Source organism: Stomoxys calcitrans, chromosome 1 (genome assembly GCF_963082655.1).
Source record: "Stomoxys calcitrans chromosome 1, idStoCalc2.1, whole genome shotgun sequence".
Lineage (NCBI taxonomy): Eukaryota > Metazoa > Arthropoda > Insecta > Diptera > Muscidae > Stomoxys > Stomoxys calcitrans.
The window spans coordinates 174,616,896-174,640,789 of record NC_081552.1 but is presented as its reverse complement, the minus strand read 5'-3'; the positions used below and the strand labels follow the sequence as shown (position 1 = coordinate 174,640,789).

At 36.4% G+C, this 23,894-nt stretch overlaps 2 protein-coding genes across 16 annotated transcripts in view; one reads left to right on the top strand and one right to left on the bottom strand.

Moving 5' to 3' along the window:
- Positions 1–23,894, top strand: part of LOC106082465 (supervillin) — a 927,162-nt gene that overhangs the window by 585,515 nt on the left and 317,753 nt on the right. The window contains exon 12 of one of the 15 annotated variants that reach the window (XM_059360292.1): positions 11,875–20,546. The exons of the other annotated variants lie outside the window; for them this stretch is intronic. Within the exon in view, the coding sequence (XP_059216275.1) occupies positions 11,875–13,493 (1,619 nt within the window). The 3' untranslated portion in view covers positions 13,494–20,546. Of the gene's footprint in view, positions 1–11,874; positions 20,547–23,894 lie in introns of those variants that run through there. 15 annotated transcript variants of the gene reach the window in all.
- Positions 20,685–22,704, bottom strand: LOC131994079 (uncharacterized). The gene is made up of 2 exons (XM_059360298.1): positions 21,075–22,704; positions 20,685–20,990 (listed from the first exon to the last, which is right to left on the bottom strand). Exons 1-2 carry the CDS (start codon positions 22,161–22,163, stop codon positions 20,838–20,840), a joined length of 1,242 nt encoding a protein of 413 aa, XP_059216281.1. The 5' UTR covers positions 22,164–22,704; the 3' UTR covers positions 20,685–20,837.

Here is a 23,894-nt window from a genome sequence, read left to right as displayed (position 1 = left end):
TCATCAAGCAGTTGGGTCAGTCGAGTGCAGTATGCCGTTGCCATCTGTTGTGTTTGCAGCTTTTCAATGTCCAGCTTTCGTGCAGTGTCAGATCGTACTTTCCTCGCCATGTTCAAACGGGTGCGAACCTTTGCTGCAACAAGATAATGATCCGAATCTGTATTCGATCCAGGGATCGATTGTACATCTAACATGCTGGATAAGTGCCTTCCAACTATCACAACGTGATCCATTTGGTTCCTCGTGTTTTGATCGGGTGACAACCATTTGGCTTTTTGAATACTTTTATTTTGAAATCTGGTGCTGCTAACTCAACCCACTATCAGACGTTATACTGTGAAGGCTAAACTTTCCGACCGCGGGGCAGCGGTCATATTCTTTCTCTAGCTGCTCGTCCTTGTCTTCCCCCTCTCATCCACCGGAGTAAAGCTGGAGGCAAAGTGTTTCAATCTCCGACAAACCACAAATCCACAGCCAAATTCATTCCTGGAATTATGGCAGCTATAGTATAGTTCGTCACCGTTTGATGTTGTTGTGACGTCATTCCCAGTCCATCGCACTTCCTGTAAGGCGGTAATATCTGCCTTGTACTTCTTCTATACATCCGCCAGCGCGTATACTGCGCCTTCTCCATAGAGAGTGCAAAGAAGGCGGCAGAGTATTAAGTCTCGTGTAATCGGCGACTAAACTGGTTGATGGTTGCTGATCCATTGGAATTTCAATATTAGATTAGATATAAGGATTCAATGGTTTTTTCTTTTACGCATTGAATCGATGGGTGATTACAAAAAATTCTCCAGGCATAATGCATTTTCAAAAACTGTTTTGTATCTTGCAAATTTTTCCATTAAGGCGACGAGTTCATTATTAATTGTTTCGAATTCACTGCGATATCGATCTTCCGATTTAAGGTTTTTGGCCCATTAAAGCCATATTTATTATCTGATTTCTCTGAAATTCGACACTATGTTTTGCGTTAGGCTCCTCGAAATTAGTACTGAGTAGGTTTATGTTCGGAAAATATTTGAATATAGCTGTCATATAGACTGATCTTCCGATTTAGGGTCTTAGGACCATAAAAGCCCCATTTATTACCCAAATTCGGTGAAATTTTACACAATATGGTTCAGATCGGTCTGTATTTGGATATAGCTTGGGCCCACAAAAGGAGGTCTTGGGCCCATAAAAGGAGAATTTACTGCCTGATTTCGCTGAAATTTTGAACAGTATTCTGTGTTGGACCCTTCAATATCTATGTTCAAAAGGGTCATTTAGTCCGATATCCCGCTCTAAACACTTGTGACCATAAAAGGCGCATTTATTATTCGATTTCACTGAAATTTGGCATAGTGACTTATGCTAGGCTTTTCGACATCCATACCCTATATGGTCCAGATCGGTCTCTATAGCGGCTATATAGACTGATTTCCCTTCTGGTCTTCGGTCCATAAAAGGCGCATTTATTACACGATTTTGCTGAAATTTGGCACAATCATCTATTTTAGGCTTTCTGACATCCGCTCCCTATAGGGTTCAGATCGGTCCATAGTTGGCTATGACTGTCATATGTACCGATCTCCCGATTTTTGTCCTTGGACCCATAAAAGCAGCGTTTATTACTCGATTTCGCTGAAATATGACACAGTGATCTCTGTTAGGCCGTACGACATCCGCATTCAATATGGTCCCCATCGCTGCCATATAGAGCGATATCTCGTTTCACGGTCTTGGGCGCATTTCGATTTCGCCGCAATTTTGCATAGTGACCTATGTTAGGCTTTTTAACATCCTTGCCCTATAACGTTCAGATCGGTATATATTTTCATATAGCTGCCATATTGACCAATATTCTGTTTTAACAACTTGAACAGTGAATTGTATTTATTAGACCACTCGACGTCCGTGCCGAGTTTGGTCCAAGTCGGACCATATATTTTCATTTAAATAGCTGCAAAGGGTTCACAAGTGACGAAAGGTGGTTAACATATATACACGAGTTGGTGGGTAAGTTAAAAATGTTTGATTTCTTTCTTTGAGCAGATCTTTTTTCCAAACACATTATTTAATATACATTCTCGTATATGTTGAGCATGAGCTGTTTCTTGTTGTTATTTCTTTTTTTTTCGCAAGCATTTCTTTTAATAACTCATTTATTCATACCAATAATCGTGCATAGCCACACATTCGAAAGGAAAAGCCAATCGTCATATGATTAAGTAATAACTCATACAATAGGTGGGGAAATACGGACGTGTTGCAGATATCCATATTTGAAATTCCTCTAACAACCCATAATTACAATAGCATCAAGTTACTCAATATCGTATTTGTTAAATACTTAGTTTCTATTATGATTTCTTCTTTTGGCCGTTTTTGTTTTATTTTCTTTCGTTTTGCATGTTTCTGTGTTATTTTCAACATTAAAAGAAACCGCAGATAAGCAAGTGAATTCATTTATGGTTTAATTATAAACAAAAACAACGTATGTATGTACATCCATGCTTAGTCAATGCCATACTGTTACCGATACAATGTCGGAAAAGAAAATGTTTCAACATTAAGTTTTCTATGTTTAAGAGTATTAATTTCCTAAACATAGTACATATATAGGTGAGTAAATTTCACAAATGTGGGTTTTGTATAGAATATGAACTTAAGTTAAAACTCACACATCGAAAAAGTGCAAGAAAAGTAGAGTTAAGTTGCATATTATCCTCACTGACAGACATGATAGTTAGTTCTTTTATTACCTTTTACCAAGTGAAATTGTGAAATATGTTATTTTGCCAAAAAGTAGTCTTTTAAATATATTGGGGTATCCTAGTTTGTAGTAAGCTAGGATTTCCAGTGCAAGGATCATGGATTCAATTCCCACCAAAGACTTTTGTCTTAAGGAAGCATTTGTCTTCAGTGTTCTGCTGGTAACCCATCGGCTTCTGCTGCCCATCGCCGAAGCACGGATGTATATTTATTTTACTATACATATTCTTGGTTGTTCTTTTTGCTGTCTATGCGTTCAAAATCAGCACTTACCACAGGAGTAACTTCCTAACCAATGGTTGTCCAACTTATTTATTAGTTGTCAAAAAGTAAATAAATAAAATCACCATTTGGTTTTAAATCAAAATATATTCAAAAATTTGGTCGAAAGGTTAACCTGACTGTTATTTCTGTGATTCTATCCCTTCATCATCATCTAAATAAGAAAACACTATTGCTCATAATTTTTAAGAATGATAGTATCAAACACAGTTCTTGAAAAATGTAATTGAAAAAATTTTCAATTAAAAATATTGCATATTCAATTAAAAAAATTATTGAAAAATTCAAGTAATTTTTTAATTGATCCAATTAATTAATTGAAATTTCCAAATAATTTTTTAATTGGATCAATTAAACAGTTAATTGAATTCTTTGAAAATATGCAAAAGTTATATTCAAATCTTGTGAAAAGCGCGCTGTATATGGCTCTCCATCGATTTTTATACCACTTGGTTGACATATGTTAAACTTCTGGAACACAAATTTGAGGTTTATGTTTGGATGAGTCATCACGCTTGTCCGGTGATAATGGACCCATTTTGTTATGTCATTAATATGCCTATTTTGATCATAAACAAGTAAAAGCGCGCTAACTTCGGCCGGGCCGAATCTTATATACCCTCCAACATGGATCGCATTTGTCGAGTTCTTTTCCCGGCATCTCTTCTTAGACAAAAAAGAATATAAGAAATGATTTGCTCTGCTATTAGAGCGATATCAAGATATGGTCCGGTTTGGACCACAATTAAATTATATGTTGGAGACATGTGTAAAATGTCATTCAATTCGAATAAGAATTGCGCCCTTTGAGAGCTCAAGAAGTGAAATAGAGAGATCGATTTATATGGGAACTGTATCGGAATATAGACCGATTCAGACCATAGTAAACACGTATGTTGATGGTCAAGGGAGGATCCGTCGTAAAAAATTTCAGCCAACTCGCATAATAATTGGGACCTCTAGTGGCTCAAGAAGTCAAGATCCCAAATCGGTTTATATGGCAGCTATATCAGGTTATGAACCGATTTGAACCTTATTTGACACAGTTGTTGAAAGTAAAAATAAAATACGTCATGTAAAATTTCAGCCAAATCAGATAGGAATTGCGCCCTCTAGAAGCTCAAAAAGTCAAGTCCCCAGATCTGTTTATATATGACAGCTATTTGACACGTATGTTGAAGGCCATGGGAGAAGCCGTTGTATGGAATTTCAACCAAATCGGATTAGAAATGCGCTCTCTAGAGGCTCAAGAAGTCAAGATTCCAGATCAGTTTATATGACAGCTATATCAGGTTATAGGCCGATTTGAACCATACTTGGTAAAGTTGTTGGATATCATAACAAAACACGTCGTGCAAAATTTCATTCCAATCGGATAAGAATTACGCACTCTAGAGGCTCAAGAAGTCAAGACCCATGATCGGTTTATAAGGCAGCTATATCAAAACATGGACCGATATGGCCCATTTACAATACCAACCGACCTACACTAATAAGAAGTATTTGTGCAAAATTTCAAGCGGCTAGCTTTACTCCTTCGGAAGTTAGCGTGCTTTCGACAGACAGACGGACGGACATGGCTAGATCGACATAAAATGTCACGACGATCAAAAATATATATACTTTATGGGGTCTCAGACGAATATTTCGAATAGTTACAAACAGAATGACGAAATTGGTATACCCCCCATCCTTTGGTGGAGGGTATAAAAAGATTAGAATTGCGTCTAGAATCTAAATAAGGTAGTCGAATGACTGTTGGTGTTGGAGTTTTCTCTTATATAGGGTGCGCCAGAGAAACATTCTTATTTGAAAGGTCAATAAAAACAAAAGTACTTCAGTTATTTTTATTTTTTCTTTTTATACCCACCACCATAGGATAGGGGGTATACTAATCTAGTCATTCCGTTTGTAACACCTCGAAATATTTGTCTTAGACACCATTAAGTATATATATTCTTGACGTTCTGAGTCGATCTAGCAATGTCCTTTGGTCTGTCGAAATCACGATAGCGGTCGAACGAGTAAAGCTAGCCGCTTGAAATTTTGCACAAATACTTGATATTGATGGAGATTGCAAATGGCACATATCGGTTCAGATTTAGATGTAGATCCCATGTAAACCGTTCTCCCGATTTGCTTTCTTGAGCCCCTAGAAGCCGCAAGAATGTTCGTCCTGGTTGCTATTGGCCTGATGGCCAGTTTATTGTCTTTAAAGATGTCCACACTCGACGTCCTCGTGTTTACCCACACCACCTCTTGCACTCCGTGATCGCCCGGATCTCCGCCTGTAGGACCCTATGGTGAGGCAGTCAAAAACAGATCTCGGTCCCTGGGTTCTCCATGCAATTTCTACCAAAATATCAAATATTAATTTTATTTGCGATTTGAACGTATATTCCTAGACATCGTCTGGAGAAATTGGCCTTGTTAAGTGGTGGGTTAAACCAAATTTTGCATGAATATTTCATTAAGGAACAGGAGATACTCTCTCATATCAATGAGTGTAGTCCAATTAAAGTTTTATAGCTCAATGATATTAGGCCTTCTTCTTTATGCCGAGCTCGAACGGCGTGCTGCGACACCACGTCTCCTCACGTGAGTATGGAAATAACCACCACTGAAAATTTTTTTGATGTTCATGCCGGGATATGAACCCTTTCTTTCAGCGTCATAGGCGGACATGCTAACCTCTGAGATACGGTAACTTATGATGGGTTTTCCAGAAATTAAAAATATATACTGCAACTGGAGTTTTACACTTTTTACCAAATTATTTCGATTCTGTACCACTTCTGTTGGTTGGAGTTTTCTTTTGTTTCTCAAATTAAGTTTTCAGGACAAACTTACATTCCTCAATTTGTTATTTTTCTTAAAAACCCCCCTTAAAAAGTGTTTAAGCTTCACCGCAAGTAATCAACTCTTCGTAAAACTTCCAAGCTATTTATGGATACTTAGTCATGTCCCATTAAATTTTATTCTATGCAATCTAAAAGTGTTATTCACAGAAGCATGAATAGTGCGTCAACATTGTCCTCGTCATCAGCATCAACATCACGATGATAAACTCTATTTATAATAAAACAAAACCAGTAAAAGCGTGCTAAGTTCGGCCGGACCGAATCTACAATAATATACCCTCCATCATGGATAGGATTTGTCAAGTTCTTTGCCCGGTATCTCTTTGTAGGCATACAAAGAACACAAAATAAGAATTACTATGCTAGTGGAGCCATAGCAGATTATGTACCCATTGGGGCCATACTTGGTTTGGACGATTGAGATCTTAGTAGAATTTATTGTGCAAAATTTTAAGAGTAGCCCTATACGGGCTCAAGAAGTCAAATTGGGAGATTGGTTTACATGGGAGCTAAATCAGGCTGAAACCCGATTCAGACTATATTACGCACATAGGTTAAAGGTCATAGGAGAAGTTGTTGTGCAAAATTTCAGCCAAATCAGACAAGAACTGCACCCTCTAGCGGTTCAAGGGGTACAATCGGGAGATCAGTTTATGTGGGTTTTATATCATGTTTTGGATATCATAAAAAACGTCAAAGTACAAAATGTCACTCAAATCAAATAATAATTGCGCCCTCTAGAGGCTCAAGAAGTCAAATCGGGAGTTCGGTTAACATGGGAGCTATATCAGGAGGTCATAGAAGAAGTCATGTACATAGTTTCAGCCAAATCGGATAATAATTGGGTCATCAAGAACTATAATCGGGATATCGGTTTCTATGGGAGCTATACCAAGGTTTGAACCGACTCGGACCATACTTGGCACAACTGGTGTATATAAAGGAAAATTGGGGGATCAATTTATATGAATGCATATATATTATTTTTTTTTAATAAAGGATGAATGTCATAGGAGAAAACTTAGTGCAAAGTTTCAGCTAAGTCAGGGGCTCAACAGTTGCAATCGGAAGTTCAGTTTATATGGATACTATATCAGTTTAAGACCGATTCACACCATACTTTGTATATTTGTTGAATACCATAAAAAACGTCATAGTACCAAATTTTAGCCAAATCCAATAATAATTGCGCCCTCTAGAGGCTAAAGAAGTCATATCGGGAGTTCGGGTTACATGGGAGCTATATCAGGTTCAAGACCGATTCAAGTCATGCTAAGCACTTATATTGGAGGTCATAGAAGAAGTCATCGAGCAAATTTCAGCCAAAGGGAATAAGAATTGCGCCATCAAGTAGTGCAATCGAGATATAGGTTTATATGAGAGCAATATCAGGTTTTGAACCGATTTACACTATACCTGACACATTTGTTAATGTCATAGAAAACGTCATAGAACAAAATTTCAGCCAAATCGGATAAGAGTTAAACCCTATAGAATCTCAAGAAATATAATCGAGAGATTATTTTATATGGAAACTATATTTTGGACCGATTCGGACCATACTTTGCACATCTGGTGAATATCATTGAAAATCGGGAGATCAATTTTTTTAAGGTTAAAGGTCATAAGAGAAGTCTTTGTGAAAAATTTCAGCTAAATCAAATAATAACTGCGCATACTAGAGGCTCAACAGGTGCAATCGGGAGTTCGATTTACATCATGTTAAAGACCGATTCACACCATACTTGACACATCTGTTGAATGTCATTGAAATCTTCGTATTACCAAATTTTAGCCAAATCGGATAACAATAGCGCCCTCTAAAGGCTCAAAAATCAAATAGGGAGATCGGTTTACATGGCAGCAATCCCAACCGATCTGCATCAAATTTCAAGCACCTTCCTTCGAAAATTAGCGTGCTTTCGGCAGACAGACGGACGGACATGGCTAAATAGATTTCAAATGTCAAGACAATCCAGACTATTTGCTGGGTCTCGCATCATTATTTCGATGCATTACAAGCGGAATGATGATGTTAGCATACCACTATTCTATAGTGGAGGGTATAAAACTACAAGCCTCTAGAGGTTGTATATTCTGATTGCGATTAGTGTTTGAAGTACAATACAAAAAATTTATATAATAGAATGATGATTATCCCTCTACTGGTTTGCCACTCACAATATTTTTTTTTTTTTTGTAATTCAAAACAGAAAAATAAACACTAATTCCATTCACTAAAGAAACTGTGAAGAAGAAGCACAAGCAACGGATGAAAAAAAAACACAATAAATATTTATCACAACAAAGCTTATGCGAGAAAGGCGATTAAGTCCAATCGCTCAAGTGCACATAGAAATCTGAAAGGCATGCGACAAAATGTTAAACTGGTCCATGCAAAGAAAAACTTCCTGATGTGTATTAGGAAGTGACGAAAAAATTTAACGAAATGTCTTAACCTGGATCGCCCTGGTCTTGCCATATGGCAACGCAAACATTTTAATGAGTTTTTACAGTTTGTTACTATGAAGTTTATTAACATGTTTTTGACAGGTGGCAAGTGCTTCCTTCAAACAAGTGGTCAATTGTTCATTTTGGAGTAGTTAATGTCCAAAAATAAAGCCTTGAGAAATCATTAAAATGTAAATTTACCTAAAAATTTCAGAGTGATTCGGGTAATCATGCACAAGGGAATGCAGTTGCTGAATTTTCATATGGTAATTCCTTGGTATACGTCTCCTTATTCTGGCGACATTTGTGAGGTACCATGCCATGCATAGAAGCCATGCGGCACCCTGTTCGGACTCGACAACAAAAAGGAAATGTCTTATCATTGCCCCTGTTCCTTAATGGGATGTTCGGGGGCAAATTTGCATTAACAATTGTTTGATATGCCCATTATAATTCATAGCTCGGTGAGAAATGGTTTGCAAGCAATGACTATGGGCAAACGTCTTTTAACACCAGAAAGATCAAGATTTGTTATATTCCTAATTAGACCAAACCGGTCAATATGACCGATTGATTTTTAGCTGGAAAATTCCATGTCCGTCCGTCTGTCTGTCAAAAGCACTCAAACTTTCGAAGGAGTAAAGCTAAGTGCTTGAAATTTTGCACAAATACTTCTTATTAGTGTAGGTCGGTTGAGATTGTAAATGGGCCATATCGGTCCATGGTTTGATATAGCTGCCATATAAATTGATCTTGAATCTTAACTTCTTGAGCCACTAGAGGGCGCAATTTTTATCCGATTGGGCTGAAATTTTGCATGAAGTGTTTATTAGGTAATAAATGCTGTTGTTTCAGGTTTAATACCCAAACTCAGAAGAGCGGTACATTTGATAGCTATATGTAATTATGTCTTGAAATAGACCATATTCCACTTGGATATCGATGGGTCTAATAAAACTCTCTGAACCAATTTTCGGCAAAATTGGATAATAAATGCGGTTTTTATAGGCTGAATACGTTAATCGGCAGATCGGTCTATATGGCGCTATATGTAAATATGGACCGAAGTAGACCATATTAGGGTCGGATATCGATCGGGTAATAAATGCGTCTTAATCGTCAGTTCGGTCTATATGGCAGCTATATGTAAATATAGCCTGATATAGATCATATTCTATTCGGATATCGATGGGTCTAATAAAACTCTCTGAACCAATTTTTGGCGAAATTGGGTAATAAATGCGGCTTTATAGGCTGAATACGTTTATCGGCAGATCGGTCTATATGGCAGCTATATGTAAATATGGTTCGATAAGTATCATATTCGGGCTTAAAATTCTAAATCGGAAGATCGGTCTACACTGAAAGAAATAATAATCAGTTTGAGTCACGAAAGTAATATCAATCACAGTTTTGGAAAAAAAAACTTTCAATTAAAAAAAATTATCCAATTAAAAAAATTTACCCAATTCAAAAAATGATTGAACATTTTTAAATTTTCAATTAAATTTTTAATTAATCGAATTAAAAAATTATTGAAATTTTTTTCAATATTTCGTTCACACGAACATGAACTTCAGGTGTGTTGCTTGGGCGAAGATCCTTGGGCTTCCGTATACAAAAAAACTCTGCCGCTGAGGATCTCCAAAGACGGGTGCCGAGTAGGGGTGTCCAATAGATTTTATGTTGTTGTCGTAACAATCGATGAAGTACTCCATTGGTTTAATCCGGCACATAGAACCGGCTGCTGTGGGACCTAGGGGTCCTTGAAATCTCCTCCTCTTCTTATTATAGGAAACAAAATAACCTTTAATTGAATTTACTTAAACACCATTTTCATACCAACCACCATAGGATGGGGGTATATTTATCTAGTCATTCCATTTGTAACACCTCGAAGAATTTGGTCTAAGACCCCATAAAGCTTACATATTCTTGAACGTCTCGACATTCTGAGTTGATTTAGCCATGTCCGTCCGTCCGTCCGTCTGTCGAAATCACTATAATGGTTGAACGCGTAAAGCTAGCCACTTGAAATTTTGCACAAATACTTGCTATTGATATAGGTTTTTGGGGCCCATATCGGTTCAGATTTGGATATAGCTTCCATATAAACCGATCTCCCGATTTGACTTTTGGAGCCCCAGGAAGCCGTAATTTTTGTTCGATTTAGCTAAAATTTTGCCCATAGTGTTCTGTTATGAATTCCAACAACTGTGCCAAGTACGGTTCAAATCGGTATATAACCTGATATATACCATATGTAAAATAAATTTATGCCCTTCAACTAAATTTAGTTGTTACAAATTTTTGGCAGAATCCATGGTTGTGGGTTCCCATGATTTGGCCCGGCCGAACTTAGCACGTTTTTACTTGTAAATTTTTTTTTTTTAAATTAAAAAATTTTCAATTACGATCGTGACTGAAAAAATTGAAAATTGATTCAATTAATTTTTTAATTGAAAATGACAAAAATTACAATCACAACTGTTATTGAAAAATAATCACATTCAAATAAAAAATGATTGAATTTATTAATTTTTCAATTGAGAACGATTAAATTTTCAATTAAAAAAAATCAACTGAATATCTCAATTTTTATTCCCATCACCGTAGGATTGGGGTATACTAATCTAGTCATTCAGTTTGTAACACCTCGAAATATTCGTTTAAGACCCCATAATGTATGTATATTCTTGATCGTCTCGACGTACTGAGTCGATCTAACCATGTCCGTCCGTCCGCTCGTCTGTCGAAATCACGATAGAACTCGAGCGCGTAAAGCTAGCCGCTTGAAATTTTGCACAGACACTTACTTAATATGGATGTAGGTCGTTGGGAATTGCAAATGGGACATATTGGTCCAGATTTAGATATAGCTTCCATATGAACTGATCTTCCGATTTGACTTCTTGAGTCCTTACAAGCCGCAATTTTTGTCTGCTTAGGGTGAAACTCCAAGATTCGGCCCGACCGAACTTAGCACGCTTTTACTTGTTAAAACGTATCGTGAATATATATTCTTTGTATGGTCTGAAATTATTGTTTCAGTGTTTTACAAACGTTTTGACTAACTGAATATACCTATGGTGGTGAATATAAAAATAACTTTTCGGGACACTCTATGATCCCCATAACTACCACATTTGTACAATTACAAGATTAAAATGCAACAAAGGAAAAGAAATTCATAATTTCAACACTAAAACCTCTACAGTTTGGCAACTGTGCGAGTGCAAGTGTAGACATCAATGACGGCAATGGACATTTTATCTGAAATTCGAAAACACAAAAAATGAAGGCAGCCAACATTTGCTGCTTGCAAGCCAAAGAACAAAGTTAACATTACAGTTTCCCATAAAGCAACTGAAAGAAGAAAACCGAAAACAAACAAACAACAACAACAAACGGCAAAAAGTGTAAAATGAAAACACGTAAGTCCTGTGAAAGTCCCGTTTGCCCCTCTCACCTTCACAATGCGTTAATTTTTTTCTATTGATTTCTCTTATTTTGCCTATAGAACCCTCTTCGTTACCTGTATCGGAGAGACTAAGATTTTTCAGCAGTCTCACCGAATCGAATAATCGAAACTCAGGATCGTTTACCCGAAGTCCACCAATGAGTGGCATAGAGCGCAGCTCTAGCCTGAGTTCATATGCCAATTATTTCTCGGCCAACACCCCAAGAAGTAGTACCAACCAGAGTAGTGCCAGCGTAACACCCACACCCATGGAGTGTGGTCAACAATGGCCCTCCGTACTTAACGATTCGCCCACCATTCTTAAGCAGGATCAGATAATCAACCATCTGAAGGTAATCACAAATGGAGCCAGTGAAAGTTTCTCAAAGAAGAATTCGAGCATAAGTGATTTCACTGATTCGCGTGAGGTTATTAAGGCGGATATTGTCAAGACTTCACCATTTCTGCAAGCATCAGGACAACCAGTCAGTGCCACGCCAGCCCATTTATCGAATGCCGATACCACACCCACTTCTACGCTAACGCCCACCATGAGGCGCATTAAACTGAAGATCATAGGTAAACTAATGCTCCCCACCACCTTTTTGAACAATGATCGCAACAACAACCAAACCTCAGGTCAAACCAAGGAGAACACAACGCCCACCGCCTCTCTGACTTTCAGCGAACAAATCAGCGTGGAAAGCAATGATTCGATGAGCTCACAGCAACCGCCCAAGAAAATTGGCAAAATCAAGTCGCCCTTCATTGAGAATTGCAATCAGATGCAACAGAACAAGATGCAGCTGAATGTCAAGAGCATGAAATTCGATTATCGCCAGAACAGTCATCCTCCCCAGCAGGCCTCCACGGCCTTGGCCTCACTGGAGAACAGTGCCGAGCATCATGCTAGCCATAATGGTCTGAGCAAGTATTTCAATAACTCAGCCCCCAATCTAAGCAATGGCCATGGTCATGTGCTGCTGCACAGCTCCCATCATACGGAGGATTCTAATACTGACTCAGGCAAGGAGAATATTGACACCTCTTCCTCGGCCGGCACAATGGATAGCAGCACAACAATGGCATCAACCAAAACCACCCCGGTGGTGGAGATAAAAAGAAAACTCACTCGGAAAAATACCCCCAACGCGCAATCGCTTCATTCCGGAGGAATTGTAAGCCGCACCCAGGTAACTCCTCGATCGGCATCGTTCAATGGTTCCTCTAAATCGTCCACGCCACAAGTCGATAGTAAATATGCCAAATACTTTGGCCTTAAAACACCAACAAATACCTCCTCCCACTCCAATGGTTTGGCGAACGGCTTCAAGACACCACAAATACCGCCACCTCTTCCAAAACAACCTCCACCTCAACTGCCGAAAAGTTCGGAAACATTGAACATTTCACAATCCATGTCGCCATCAGCAGAAGCCATCAATCAGCATGTGCAGCTGTGGGTCTCTAACGGAGCTAGCCGGGGTGTCAAACGTATGGCATGCTCCAGCCCCCAGGAGATGATAACGAAATTCGAAGATATTGTGGTGGCCGACGATGAACTAAGGCAAGCGGACGAAGAATTCGATAGGCTGTTCGGTGAACTGGATGTGCAACCAGCTACAATGGTAGAATTTGAAAAAATCTATCGAGAATTGTGTGATGATGTAGGAAAATAGAAATACTCGAGATGGTGGACTAGGACGCCATGCCCATAAAGAGGAAATCTGCAACTGGAGTCAAATCTATTCCTGGAGTGATATTTATTGTTTTTTTTTTTTAAGGGTGTGATGATGTCTTGGTGTAATTTCAGGTGTAATTTATTATTTTTGTTTTTTTTTTTTGTTTCGAAGGCATTATTTTGCTGTTGTAACATTTGTTGGTAAGGTTTTTGTACATTTTTTAGGGACCATGGAACTATGGTATTACTCTGGGAAATGTGGTTATACATACTAAAAAACTTAATTTTTTGAAAGTCAATTTTTTTTATTATTAATTAACAAAAAACAAAGTTTAAAGAAACTTTCGTATAGCAGAAAGGTATTCGATTTGGATTTTTTAAACAGATTTTTTTTGTTTAGAACAATTTTCTCCATCTATTATATCAAAAACAATTTTCTCCAAATCTTAAAGAAATTGATTCTGTTTTGAGTTCTTTTATCTGTTTTGTCAAATAGCTTTTTTATTATTTTTTATTTGAAAGGAACAATTTTTTACGTTATTTTCTCTTCCAAAGGGGAACTCTCAGCACTTTGACCATGCAAATGAATATTACCGGCATGATGGATTTGTACTCTAACATTTACTTCCGGTAATCTAACATTTCGAGGTCTCGCAAGAAACCTTCATCAGTGCTATTATGGATTTCGGTTTAGTTTTCGGAAATCTATAAAAATCCTTTGACTGATGGCTCCATTATCAGTAATTTCGAGGACTGTTCAGAACCCTTCATCAGCGCTTTTTTGTTTTCGGTTTGCTTTCGGTAATCTATAAAAATCCTTCTTTCTGATTATCCTATTGTCAGAAGTTTCGAGGCCTGTTTAAAAACCTTCATCAGTGGTGCTTTTCTGTTTACTTTCGCTAATCTAACATTTCGAGGCCTGGTAAGAACCCTTCATCAGTGCTATCATGGATTTCGGTTTACTTTTCGAAAATCTATAAAAATTCTTTTACTAATGACACCATTCTCAGATGTTTTGGGGACTGTTAGAACCCTTCATCAGTGTCATTTTGTTTTTCTGTTTGCTTGCGGTATCTTTCTTTAAAAAATCCTTCTTTTTGCTGATATTCATTCCAATGGTCCACAATAGCTCAGCAACTCCACTTTGAAAATGTTTTTGTTTGTTTCTCTTCTGTGAAATAACAGTCAAAAAATGTGAAAATTTTGTTTTACTTACAATTAATAAAAAATTGTTTTGATCAATAAAATAAATGTTTATTTTTGTAAATAATCAAAAACAGATATAGAACAACTTAGAACAGTATTTTTTTAAGAAATTTTAAAATTTATTTTCTTTTTTCATATTAATTTTAAAATAAACAGTTAATTTATCTTTAAACATTTTAATATTCAAAAAAAAAAAATTAATTACCGGTCCTATTTCCACACTTTTTCCCAGAGTAATACATTGCTTGAACGGAGCTCTTTGTTCTCTTCCGACCAAAAGAGACTTTCGTTTTTTAGTTTTTTTTATTATTTTTAATAAATGAGAAATGTTTTATTTTTTTTTTTAATTTTATTATAATTTTTATAATTTTTTTTTGTATTAATATATATATGTGCAAAATATGTAAGAAAACCAATTAATGTGGCAAAAATTTTATTTTCAAATGACAGGGGATATTCTAATCTAACAGAGTCCGCAAAAAAATGTGAACAAATATTGAACACCAGTGTGTCTCTTTAAGCGTATGCCAAATGGTAACAAAGTTCAAGCATTGGTAATAATATGATGTTGAATGTGGTGAAAAATTTTTGACTAGCTCGGGAGCTAAGTGATTGCGCAGTTGCCCAACAACAAAAAATTGAGTGCACTATCGATCAAAATCAGTAATTTGTGCAGGGGTACACAAAACTAAAATTTTCTTTACGGAAACGTTGATGTTGAATTCACACATATTCTTATTCTCTTGGTTTCAGCAACCGTTGTTGGAACAGCAACGAATGAACACACGCATGGCTATACGCATCACTTATCCGTTTTCAAACAAAAAACAACAATTTTTAATTTGACGCTAGGCAGGAAAGAAAAATTTGTGTTAAATTTCAGTCATGGAGAGAACTAAAAAAAATTTGAAAGTAAGTCACGCATACAATCCCATTTGCATTTTGTACAACTCTGATTTTGAGTATGTTACTAGTTCGCGCTTTTTCTTTGTTTGTGTGTGTTATGGTTCTGAACTATAATGCACACACACAACCAAAACTCGTCGGCAGATGGCGCACTTCGCGAGAAAAAATTGTACTTAGCTGGCTAATATGGCTAAGATGCGATTTTTGAAAGCAGCAAAGACAACATCAACATCGGCAATCATTCGGTTTTTAAACCCACCACCATAGGATGGTGGTATAGTAGTCAAGTCATTCCGTCTGTAACGCCTCGAAATATTCGCCTAATACCCCATAAAGTGTATATATTCTTGATCGTCTCGACGTTCTGAGTCGATCTAGCCATGTCCGTCCGACCATCCGTCCGTCTGTCCAAATCACGATAGGGGTCGAACGCGTAAAGCTAGCCAATTGAAATTTTGCACAGATACTTAATATCGATGTAGGTCGTTGGGGATTGCAACTGAGACATATCGGTTCAGATATGGATATAGCTCTTATATAAACCGATCTCCCGATTTGACTTCTTGATTCTTCTTCAATTTCCCTAAAATTTCTGTTAAGACTTCCAACAACTGCGCTAAGTACGGTCCGAATCGGTTTGAAACTCCTCTTGCTATTTGTCTAAGACCCCATTAAGTATATATATTCTTGATCGTCATGACATTTTAAGTCGATCTAGTCATGTCCGTCCGGCTGGCCGTCTGTCTGCCGAAAGCATGCAAATCTTCGAAACAGTAAAGCTAGGTGCTTAAAATTTAGATAAATACTTCTTATTAGTGAAGGTCGGTTGGGATGGCAAATGGACCAAATCGGTCCATGTTTTGATATAGCTGTCATATAAACCGTTTTAAGATAATGCCGCCAATAACAACAAAAAACGTGATTGAAAAATTGTAGTCGGCACTTTGGAGACACTTTGTGTTTGTCCTGATAACTGTATGTCATATCACTCTTAACCACGACAGTCAGTCTTGTTTTCCATTCGGCTAATATGACCCGTTTAGTGGTTTGATCCGCAAACCACACCTACGTTTCCTACTACCCATGTGTTAAAAAAAAAAAAACAAACAACAACTTTTTTAGCGCTTTTCTTTATTTATGATTGTGCTAAAATATGACTGAAACCTTTGTTACTGACACGATGTAGTTTTCGGTTTAGCCACAGCTTTTTTGAGAGGTTTGTATATAAAAACCAACGTTAAAGTCTTTGGTTTTATTGTTGTATTTAAATTTTCAAAATTTCTCCTAAAACCTTTTCTTTTTATTAAGAAAACGAATTTAGCACGAAACTATTACAAATTGTTCTTCTAAATTTTTCTAACTTACTCATGTCAAATAAAAAAAGGGCCAAGAAGTAAGTTAATGAAGCCGTTAAAACATGAGTAAAATATGAGAAAATAAATGTTATTATCAAAAATCTTAATAAATTTCTATTATATATTCTATTCTATTATTTTGCTACCAAAGACTATAACTAGGTTTTTCAATATATTGTTGTTGTAGCCATATTTTCATGTGGAGATGGTGATCCTCGTCAAGCCCTTGTAGCTCGTTCCGGTCCAAAGGACCGATCGCCTCGGGAACAGGGTGGCCATTGTTTATTTAAAGGCGCCAATACCACGCCTTGTCATACCGAGCATGATTGATACACAGTATCTGTGCAAGAGCCGGTGCCGTCCGGCCTCTCACTGAGACTTTCCGCTCGATACTGCTGATTGTCTACGACTGCCGTTGCAGCTACTCCTTATGGAGCATTCCACTATCCGCAACCTGTGGACACGCCCGGTAGCTCGCAGCTAAGCTTCTCGTGAGAATAATGAACACCACACAAATTGGAGCTAAATCTTCCAGTCTGTGTGGTGCTCACAGCATATTGACTAATAAAAACTGACGTTTTTCTCTGAGGCTAGCTAAATTTACATGTGGGGAATGGTTATATATAGGGCCTCATTCTCGAAGAGTTTTTAGTCTCGTTATGCTCTCAAATATGTAACATCTTTATACTCAAAAAATAAATCGTTTGGAATATCTTTACACCAAAAGAAAAATCTCTTTTATTGGTGAAAAATACTATTTTTGCAGTTACTGTGCAACTTTTCTCTTCAATATTGAATGCTAGTCGTGAGGTTGCCACATTTTGATATAAAAGTCACTGTGGTTAGGGTAAAACTTTTTGAAACTTCGTCTGTGGTAAAGTATGGCTCTCATATGAGTAAAAACTTAAATTCTTTGAGGCCAAAAATCTTTTGTTTACAGTCAAAGATGATTTGTTACAGGGAAACGAGAGTTCGTTTGGTTTGTTTATATCTTAAGTCTCTTCGATTTGGCAGAGAATTTCGCTCAAACAAGACTCATTTTTGGTTTTATTTATTGAGTATTGTTCAGCAAGCCAGCGGTCAGTATTACTTGTATCGCGATCGTTGCACATAACAAAATAATTAGGGAAAGGAAATGTTCGCCAAGTAAACTTCTTTTCTGAAAAAGTTGGATTTTTTTACGATAAAAGTATGTTTTTGGCAAAAATTCTTGAATTCGGAACAAATATAATAGAATGTATAATGGAATGTCACCGTGGCACAGATGTTAACATGTGCGCCTATGACGCTGAAGGCCTGGATTCAAATCCCGGCGTGATCATTAGCAAAATTTTCAGCGGTGAGGTAAGGTATTCTGCTTTGATAAAACTTCTCTACCAAGTGGTGTCGATATGCGGCTCGCCATTCGGACTCGGCATAAAAAGGAGGCCTCTTATCATTGAGCTTAAACTTAAATCGGACTGAACACATTGATATGAGAGAAATATCCCCTGTTCCTTAATGGAATGTTCATAGGAAATTTAGTAAAAAGTTCTTTTTACCCTGATAATACCTTTCATGCTTGATATATAGAACATGTTATTCGGGGTTTCGACTAGTTTTTTTATTTAAAAGTTATTTTATCATCAAACATTTATAATGGATGGTAACAAAATTCAAACTCACATTTTCATGAATTATAAGCAGATCTCAGTTAGTAATTCAAACTCTTTCAGAGTATATTTGGATTTAGTTCAATCTTATGAAACACAATTGTATTAAAAGCCTTCCATTCTCGCAACAACCCATTATGGTTTTGTATTACGATCTACTGCATTCGTTATGCCATAATAAAACCAAAAAATTGTTGTTATTTTCGCACATTTAAATACCTACTTTGTCATGGATATTTCTTTATCGCATAAATGTTATCAAACAATGTATGTGCCTATGAACTTATTTTTGTGTTTGCTTGTGCCTGGCAGCCATTTAGGTGATACTCTAATGATTTTTTTATGATATTAATTTTATCGTAAACAAGTTCCCAATGTTTTTCTTAAAAGGTGTTTTCTTGTACTTTCCAAAAAACTCGTTTATGGCTAATGAATTTTATATATTGCCTTTAACTTAGGCTTTTATTGCCAGAATGAAGACATGGTTTTTCGCCTAATCCATTAGCGCCCAGTGGCTGAGCTGATAGCGAGATAGGATTATCGGCGCGGGTATTATGGGTTTGATTACCAACAGAGGCTTTCGTCTGTCTCTGTTGTGGTATCGCAATGGTCATACATTGTCATTATTTCAAACTGGCACTTTTAATTAACCCTTGAAAGCTAAAGAACACTGGAAATAAGTTACATCTTCAATAACAGAGAGTATTGTCCGATACAATTTTTAGATCAATAATAAGTCATTTTTCACTTTAGCCAAAAGTGATCTTTATACAGTCTGCAATAAGACTTACTTAGGAAATTTAGCCTTTTGTGATAGACAGGGAGTGTTTCCCGATACAGCTTTTAGACGGTTGTGGTCTGTATTCAGTCTACTCAGACAATTAAAGCTCATCTTATACCACAGGAACCAGAGAAGAATAAAGCTTTAGATTTGTACTAGATCGCTTTTACTCAATGGAAAGTTCATGAGCAAAATAAAAATTTTACGAATACATACCAGAGAACTGCATGAGACCCAAAATTTGCCACTCAATAGCCACTTTGTTCAACGCAATTGTCTGTATCGCATACCACATAAAAACTAAGTTAGCTAGAAATACACGCACATATACCATAGAGTAAGAGATGTGCGAACGTTTTAGTAATGTGCGCATGGGGATGTGCTTTTCAATTTAGTCGACGCACATCGTGTGCTGTTTGCAAATGGACACCACTCAGATGAATGCCAAGCAGAGGAATGAGACAGCAAGTTTTGTTGAGCGGCATAGATATACTCCGTTGTTTTTTTTTTCACTTGAGTTTTTTTCTTTTTGGATGAGAATTGCTTTTATCAGTGACGTACGTGCTGTCTGTCTCCGTCTGTTCAAAAGTGACAGACTAGCCTCCATCTTTTTCTTTACCCAAGCCATTACAAAGCACCCAAATTAATTTCAGCTCTCAAATCTTTGAAAGGCAGCTGAGTGTGAACGTTCTATTCAGTTGCGCTCAATGGGGGCCATCATGCGTGTTGCTTAAAACGCAAAATAGGATTGGCAATCATTTTATGCTGATCGGCAAAACCACTTACAATAGCTCAACGAATTTAAAGGAACATTTTATGTTTTGCTCGTTGAGTCTCTGTTTTTTATGGAAGAACTATTTTCAAATTAACTGTGTTACATTTTCCTCCATTGTTGTATGTAAGTCCTGAATTTAAAACTCTCTGATGTAAAAGTCACTTCGTTTATGGTAAAACCTTAAGAAACTTCGTCTGTGGTAAAGTGTGGTTCTATTACGTTAAAATACAAAATTTCTTTTAAGCTAAAAATGTTATGTTTACAGGAAAATGAGCTTTATTGCACAAACTTGCATTTGTTTGGTTTGTTTATCTTGTCTTCTTTTCATTTGGAAAAAAGCATGTGTGCGTAAAAATCATAGATGGGCAACCATACCCGCGGGAGATAAGGATGGTGGAACCTCCGTGGTTAAAAAAAAAAAAAATAACTCTTTGCAATTTGAAGTCTGAACAAAGAATAATTTTTATTTTCATTTTAAATCTTAAAGAAAACTAAGTTACAATATAATAAATGATGATTAAAGTAAAAGCTAGATTTCTTGGAATTATACAATAAAAGTTACAAAACAATTTCTTATTAATTAGTTGGTGTTCTTATTGCTAACAATGATATTGGTTATATGAGACAAATATATTTATTGGTTATTCAGCGTTAATTATGACCTAAATCAATAGGTTAACGTTCTCGGTGGTTTTGGTGGAGATAATAAGGTGGGTGTCGTAACTGGTTTTGGTGGAGACAATAAGGTGGGTGTCGTAACTCCTCCCCCCTTAAGATAGAGCGACGGCCACAATGAAGATGTTGTGGTCGGAGTGATAGGCTGTGGAGGTGGAAAGTGGTGTTTGTACGTATTTTTTCGTTTAATGACAATGATGAGTATGGTAATGACTACTATTGTGCATACTAATGTTGTTGTTGTTGTGACTGAGTGAACTGTTGTAGTGGTTATTTCCAGGTTGCTAATTCTGTTGTTGGTTAGAAAGTTGAAATCCTCGAGTTTTTGAAGACTAAGTATTTCGATTGTGGAGTTTACGGAAATGTTGCTGTTTGGTAACGGGGGTATGTGGAGTTGATCCCAATATGCATCGGTATCATCGTGGTATGTTATACCATTTATTGAGACGTCACAGTTCTGGAAACGCACAAGGGCTGTGTCTTTTACTGTGAGAGTTTTGATACTGCAAGTAGAATTTATTAGTGTCTCTGGTGAGTGTATAAAAAGTATTAGGTTTTGTTCCACTTGTGTGATCGATTCCCTTTTTCCAACGTCACTAATTGGGCAATTTGCTTCTTTATTGTTTATTAAGTTTCCAATACATAACGAGTATTTGGTTTCTTCCTGTCGGATCGGTATACCGCAATAATATGTTCCTTCGATCGATGGGCAAAGTGTTTTGTGATGGTGTGTGGAATTTTCATTAAACAATATATATGGTTCTGTTATTATTAACTTAGTTATGTTTATTGGTAAAGGAATTATGTGGTATAGAAAATAGTCTTCTTCAGAGACATTCGGTACAAGAATATTAAAAATGATATTTGTTTCATTGTAGTAGGCTTGCATGCCTAGCATTTCATAAATATTTTCGATAGATCTGACTTCAATATTTTTTTGTTTTAATTTGACTTCTATGTTTTCGAGTTCTTCCGGGCTGAGGAGGAATCTTGAAATTATATTTAGTTTTGACAGAACTACTGCCTCAGCTATGTTTGTTAAGTGGTGTGTTAGAAGGTCGATGTTGTAGTTTATCTGGTTGAGGTATTGTGTTTGTAATAGTATGTCCTCTTCCTGTTTTATTTTATTAGTTGTGCTCAACATGTATCTTTCTATTGTGTGCTGTTCGTTATTTATGTGGGATGTTATGTTATTGAATCTTTCAATCATTTTAAAGTTGATTGAATGTTCGTGTGAAAGTGTATATGTAACGTTGTTTAGGTTTGAGTAAATGTTTTCTATCTGTTGATTTATTGTTCTAGCGTCTTGGTCATCCATGTTACCCGTTATGAATTTAATCACGGAACCTAGTCCATTTATTAGCCCTCTTCTCTGTCTTTTAATTGGGTATAATGCTAAAAACTTGGTCTTTAATTCTGCAAGTTTTAGCTTAGTTATTCTTACGATGTTAGGTTCAAATATATGTTTCTCGAAAAGGTCAAGATTGTATTCTATAACGTCAATGTTTGTTTTGTAGTTTTCAAGATTAATGATGTGAATAAAGCTGTTGAGATTTGTGACGAATCTTGCGGGGCCTAAACGCAGTGGTAAAATGCTTTGGTGTGTTGGCAAGTTGTGTACCTCGATTATTTGTGCCTGAATTGAAGGAATTCTAAAAGTGAAAGATTAGTGTTAGTTTGTGTGAGAAGAGCGTGAGGGTAGTTCTGGTCAATGTTCTATCCCTAGTATATATTCATATTAATTTACTGAATTATTGTTTATTTGTTTATTTATGTACTAAACATGTAGTAATAGTATAGGACATTTCTTTTTCTTTTTGCAAAGGCTATAATAATTCTTGATACAATTAAAATTTTAGTTTTTATTTATTTATTTATTTATTTATTTATTTTTTTTTTTTTTTTTTTTTTTTTATTTTTTATGTTGTTTCCTTAATCTACATTTATGTAATTTCTTTTGCCCTTTAGTAAGAATGGTAAATTTGCCATCTTTTTCAACTGTTTGCTTTGAATATCTAGGCGTCAATTTGTTTCTTCTTGATTCTTTCCTGAAAACGATTTGGCCATCAGTGACGTCTTCAGGATCCTCTCTAGAATCATTCAGGTTTTCGATTCTTGTCTTTGTTGTGTCTCGGACATGTTTTTGAATTTCGGGGTATAGTTCGTCAAGGAAAGTATTTAGTTTCGTTAAATAGTCATGTTCGTTTGAAAAATTTAATGTCTTCATGAATTTGTATGGTCGTCCAAAAAATAACTCGTAGGGTGTGTGTTTGGTCGTGGAATGAATAGCGTTATTGTACGTTATCAATGTTTCAGACAGTATTTCCTCGTGTTCTGTTGAGAATCCCTTTTCCTTTCTCTTAGATAGTATTAGTCTGTATATTTCAGTAAGTGTGGAGTGTAACCTTTCTACAGGTGAATTACTGCTAGTCTGTTGGAAAGATGTAAAGTGTAATTCTATTTGGAATTGTCTGCAGAAATCTTTGAAGATGTTTGCAACGAATTCGGAGCCTTGGTCACAGACAACCATTTTGGGTATACCAAAGGAACTAATAAAATTCTTGAATGCTTTAAGAACCGTAATACTATTCCTGCAACTAAGTGCGTATCCGCAAGCAAATTTGGAACATTTGTCTATGACAGTCAGTATTTGATTATTGTTAATACTGTAGAGATCGATATGAAGTATTTCCAGGGGTTTTAATGGTGTTTCTGGAACTAAAAATTTCAGTTTTGGGGGATTCCTATCATATTTAAAGGTCTTACACTTCTCGCAATGGTTCAGTGTTTTGGTGATCTTATCTTTCATATTTAAGAAATAATATTTCCTCTTAAGGTGAGACAATGTCTCATTTATGCCTCTATGATTCGATCGTTCGTGGTAGTCGCGAATTATTTCCTCTTGTTTCTCCTCAGTCATTATGTCCTCAAGAATTTCGGTACACCTAATGAGACGGAATGTCTTAGCTTGTGAAAAATATTTGGAATAAGTCAACTGTACTATTGCAAAGATTTCATCATTCGTGTAAATAGCCGTCTGCTTATTGGG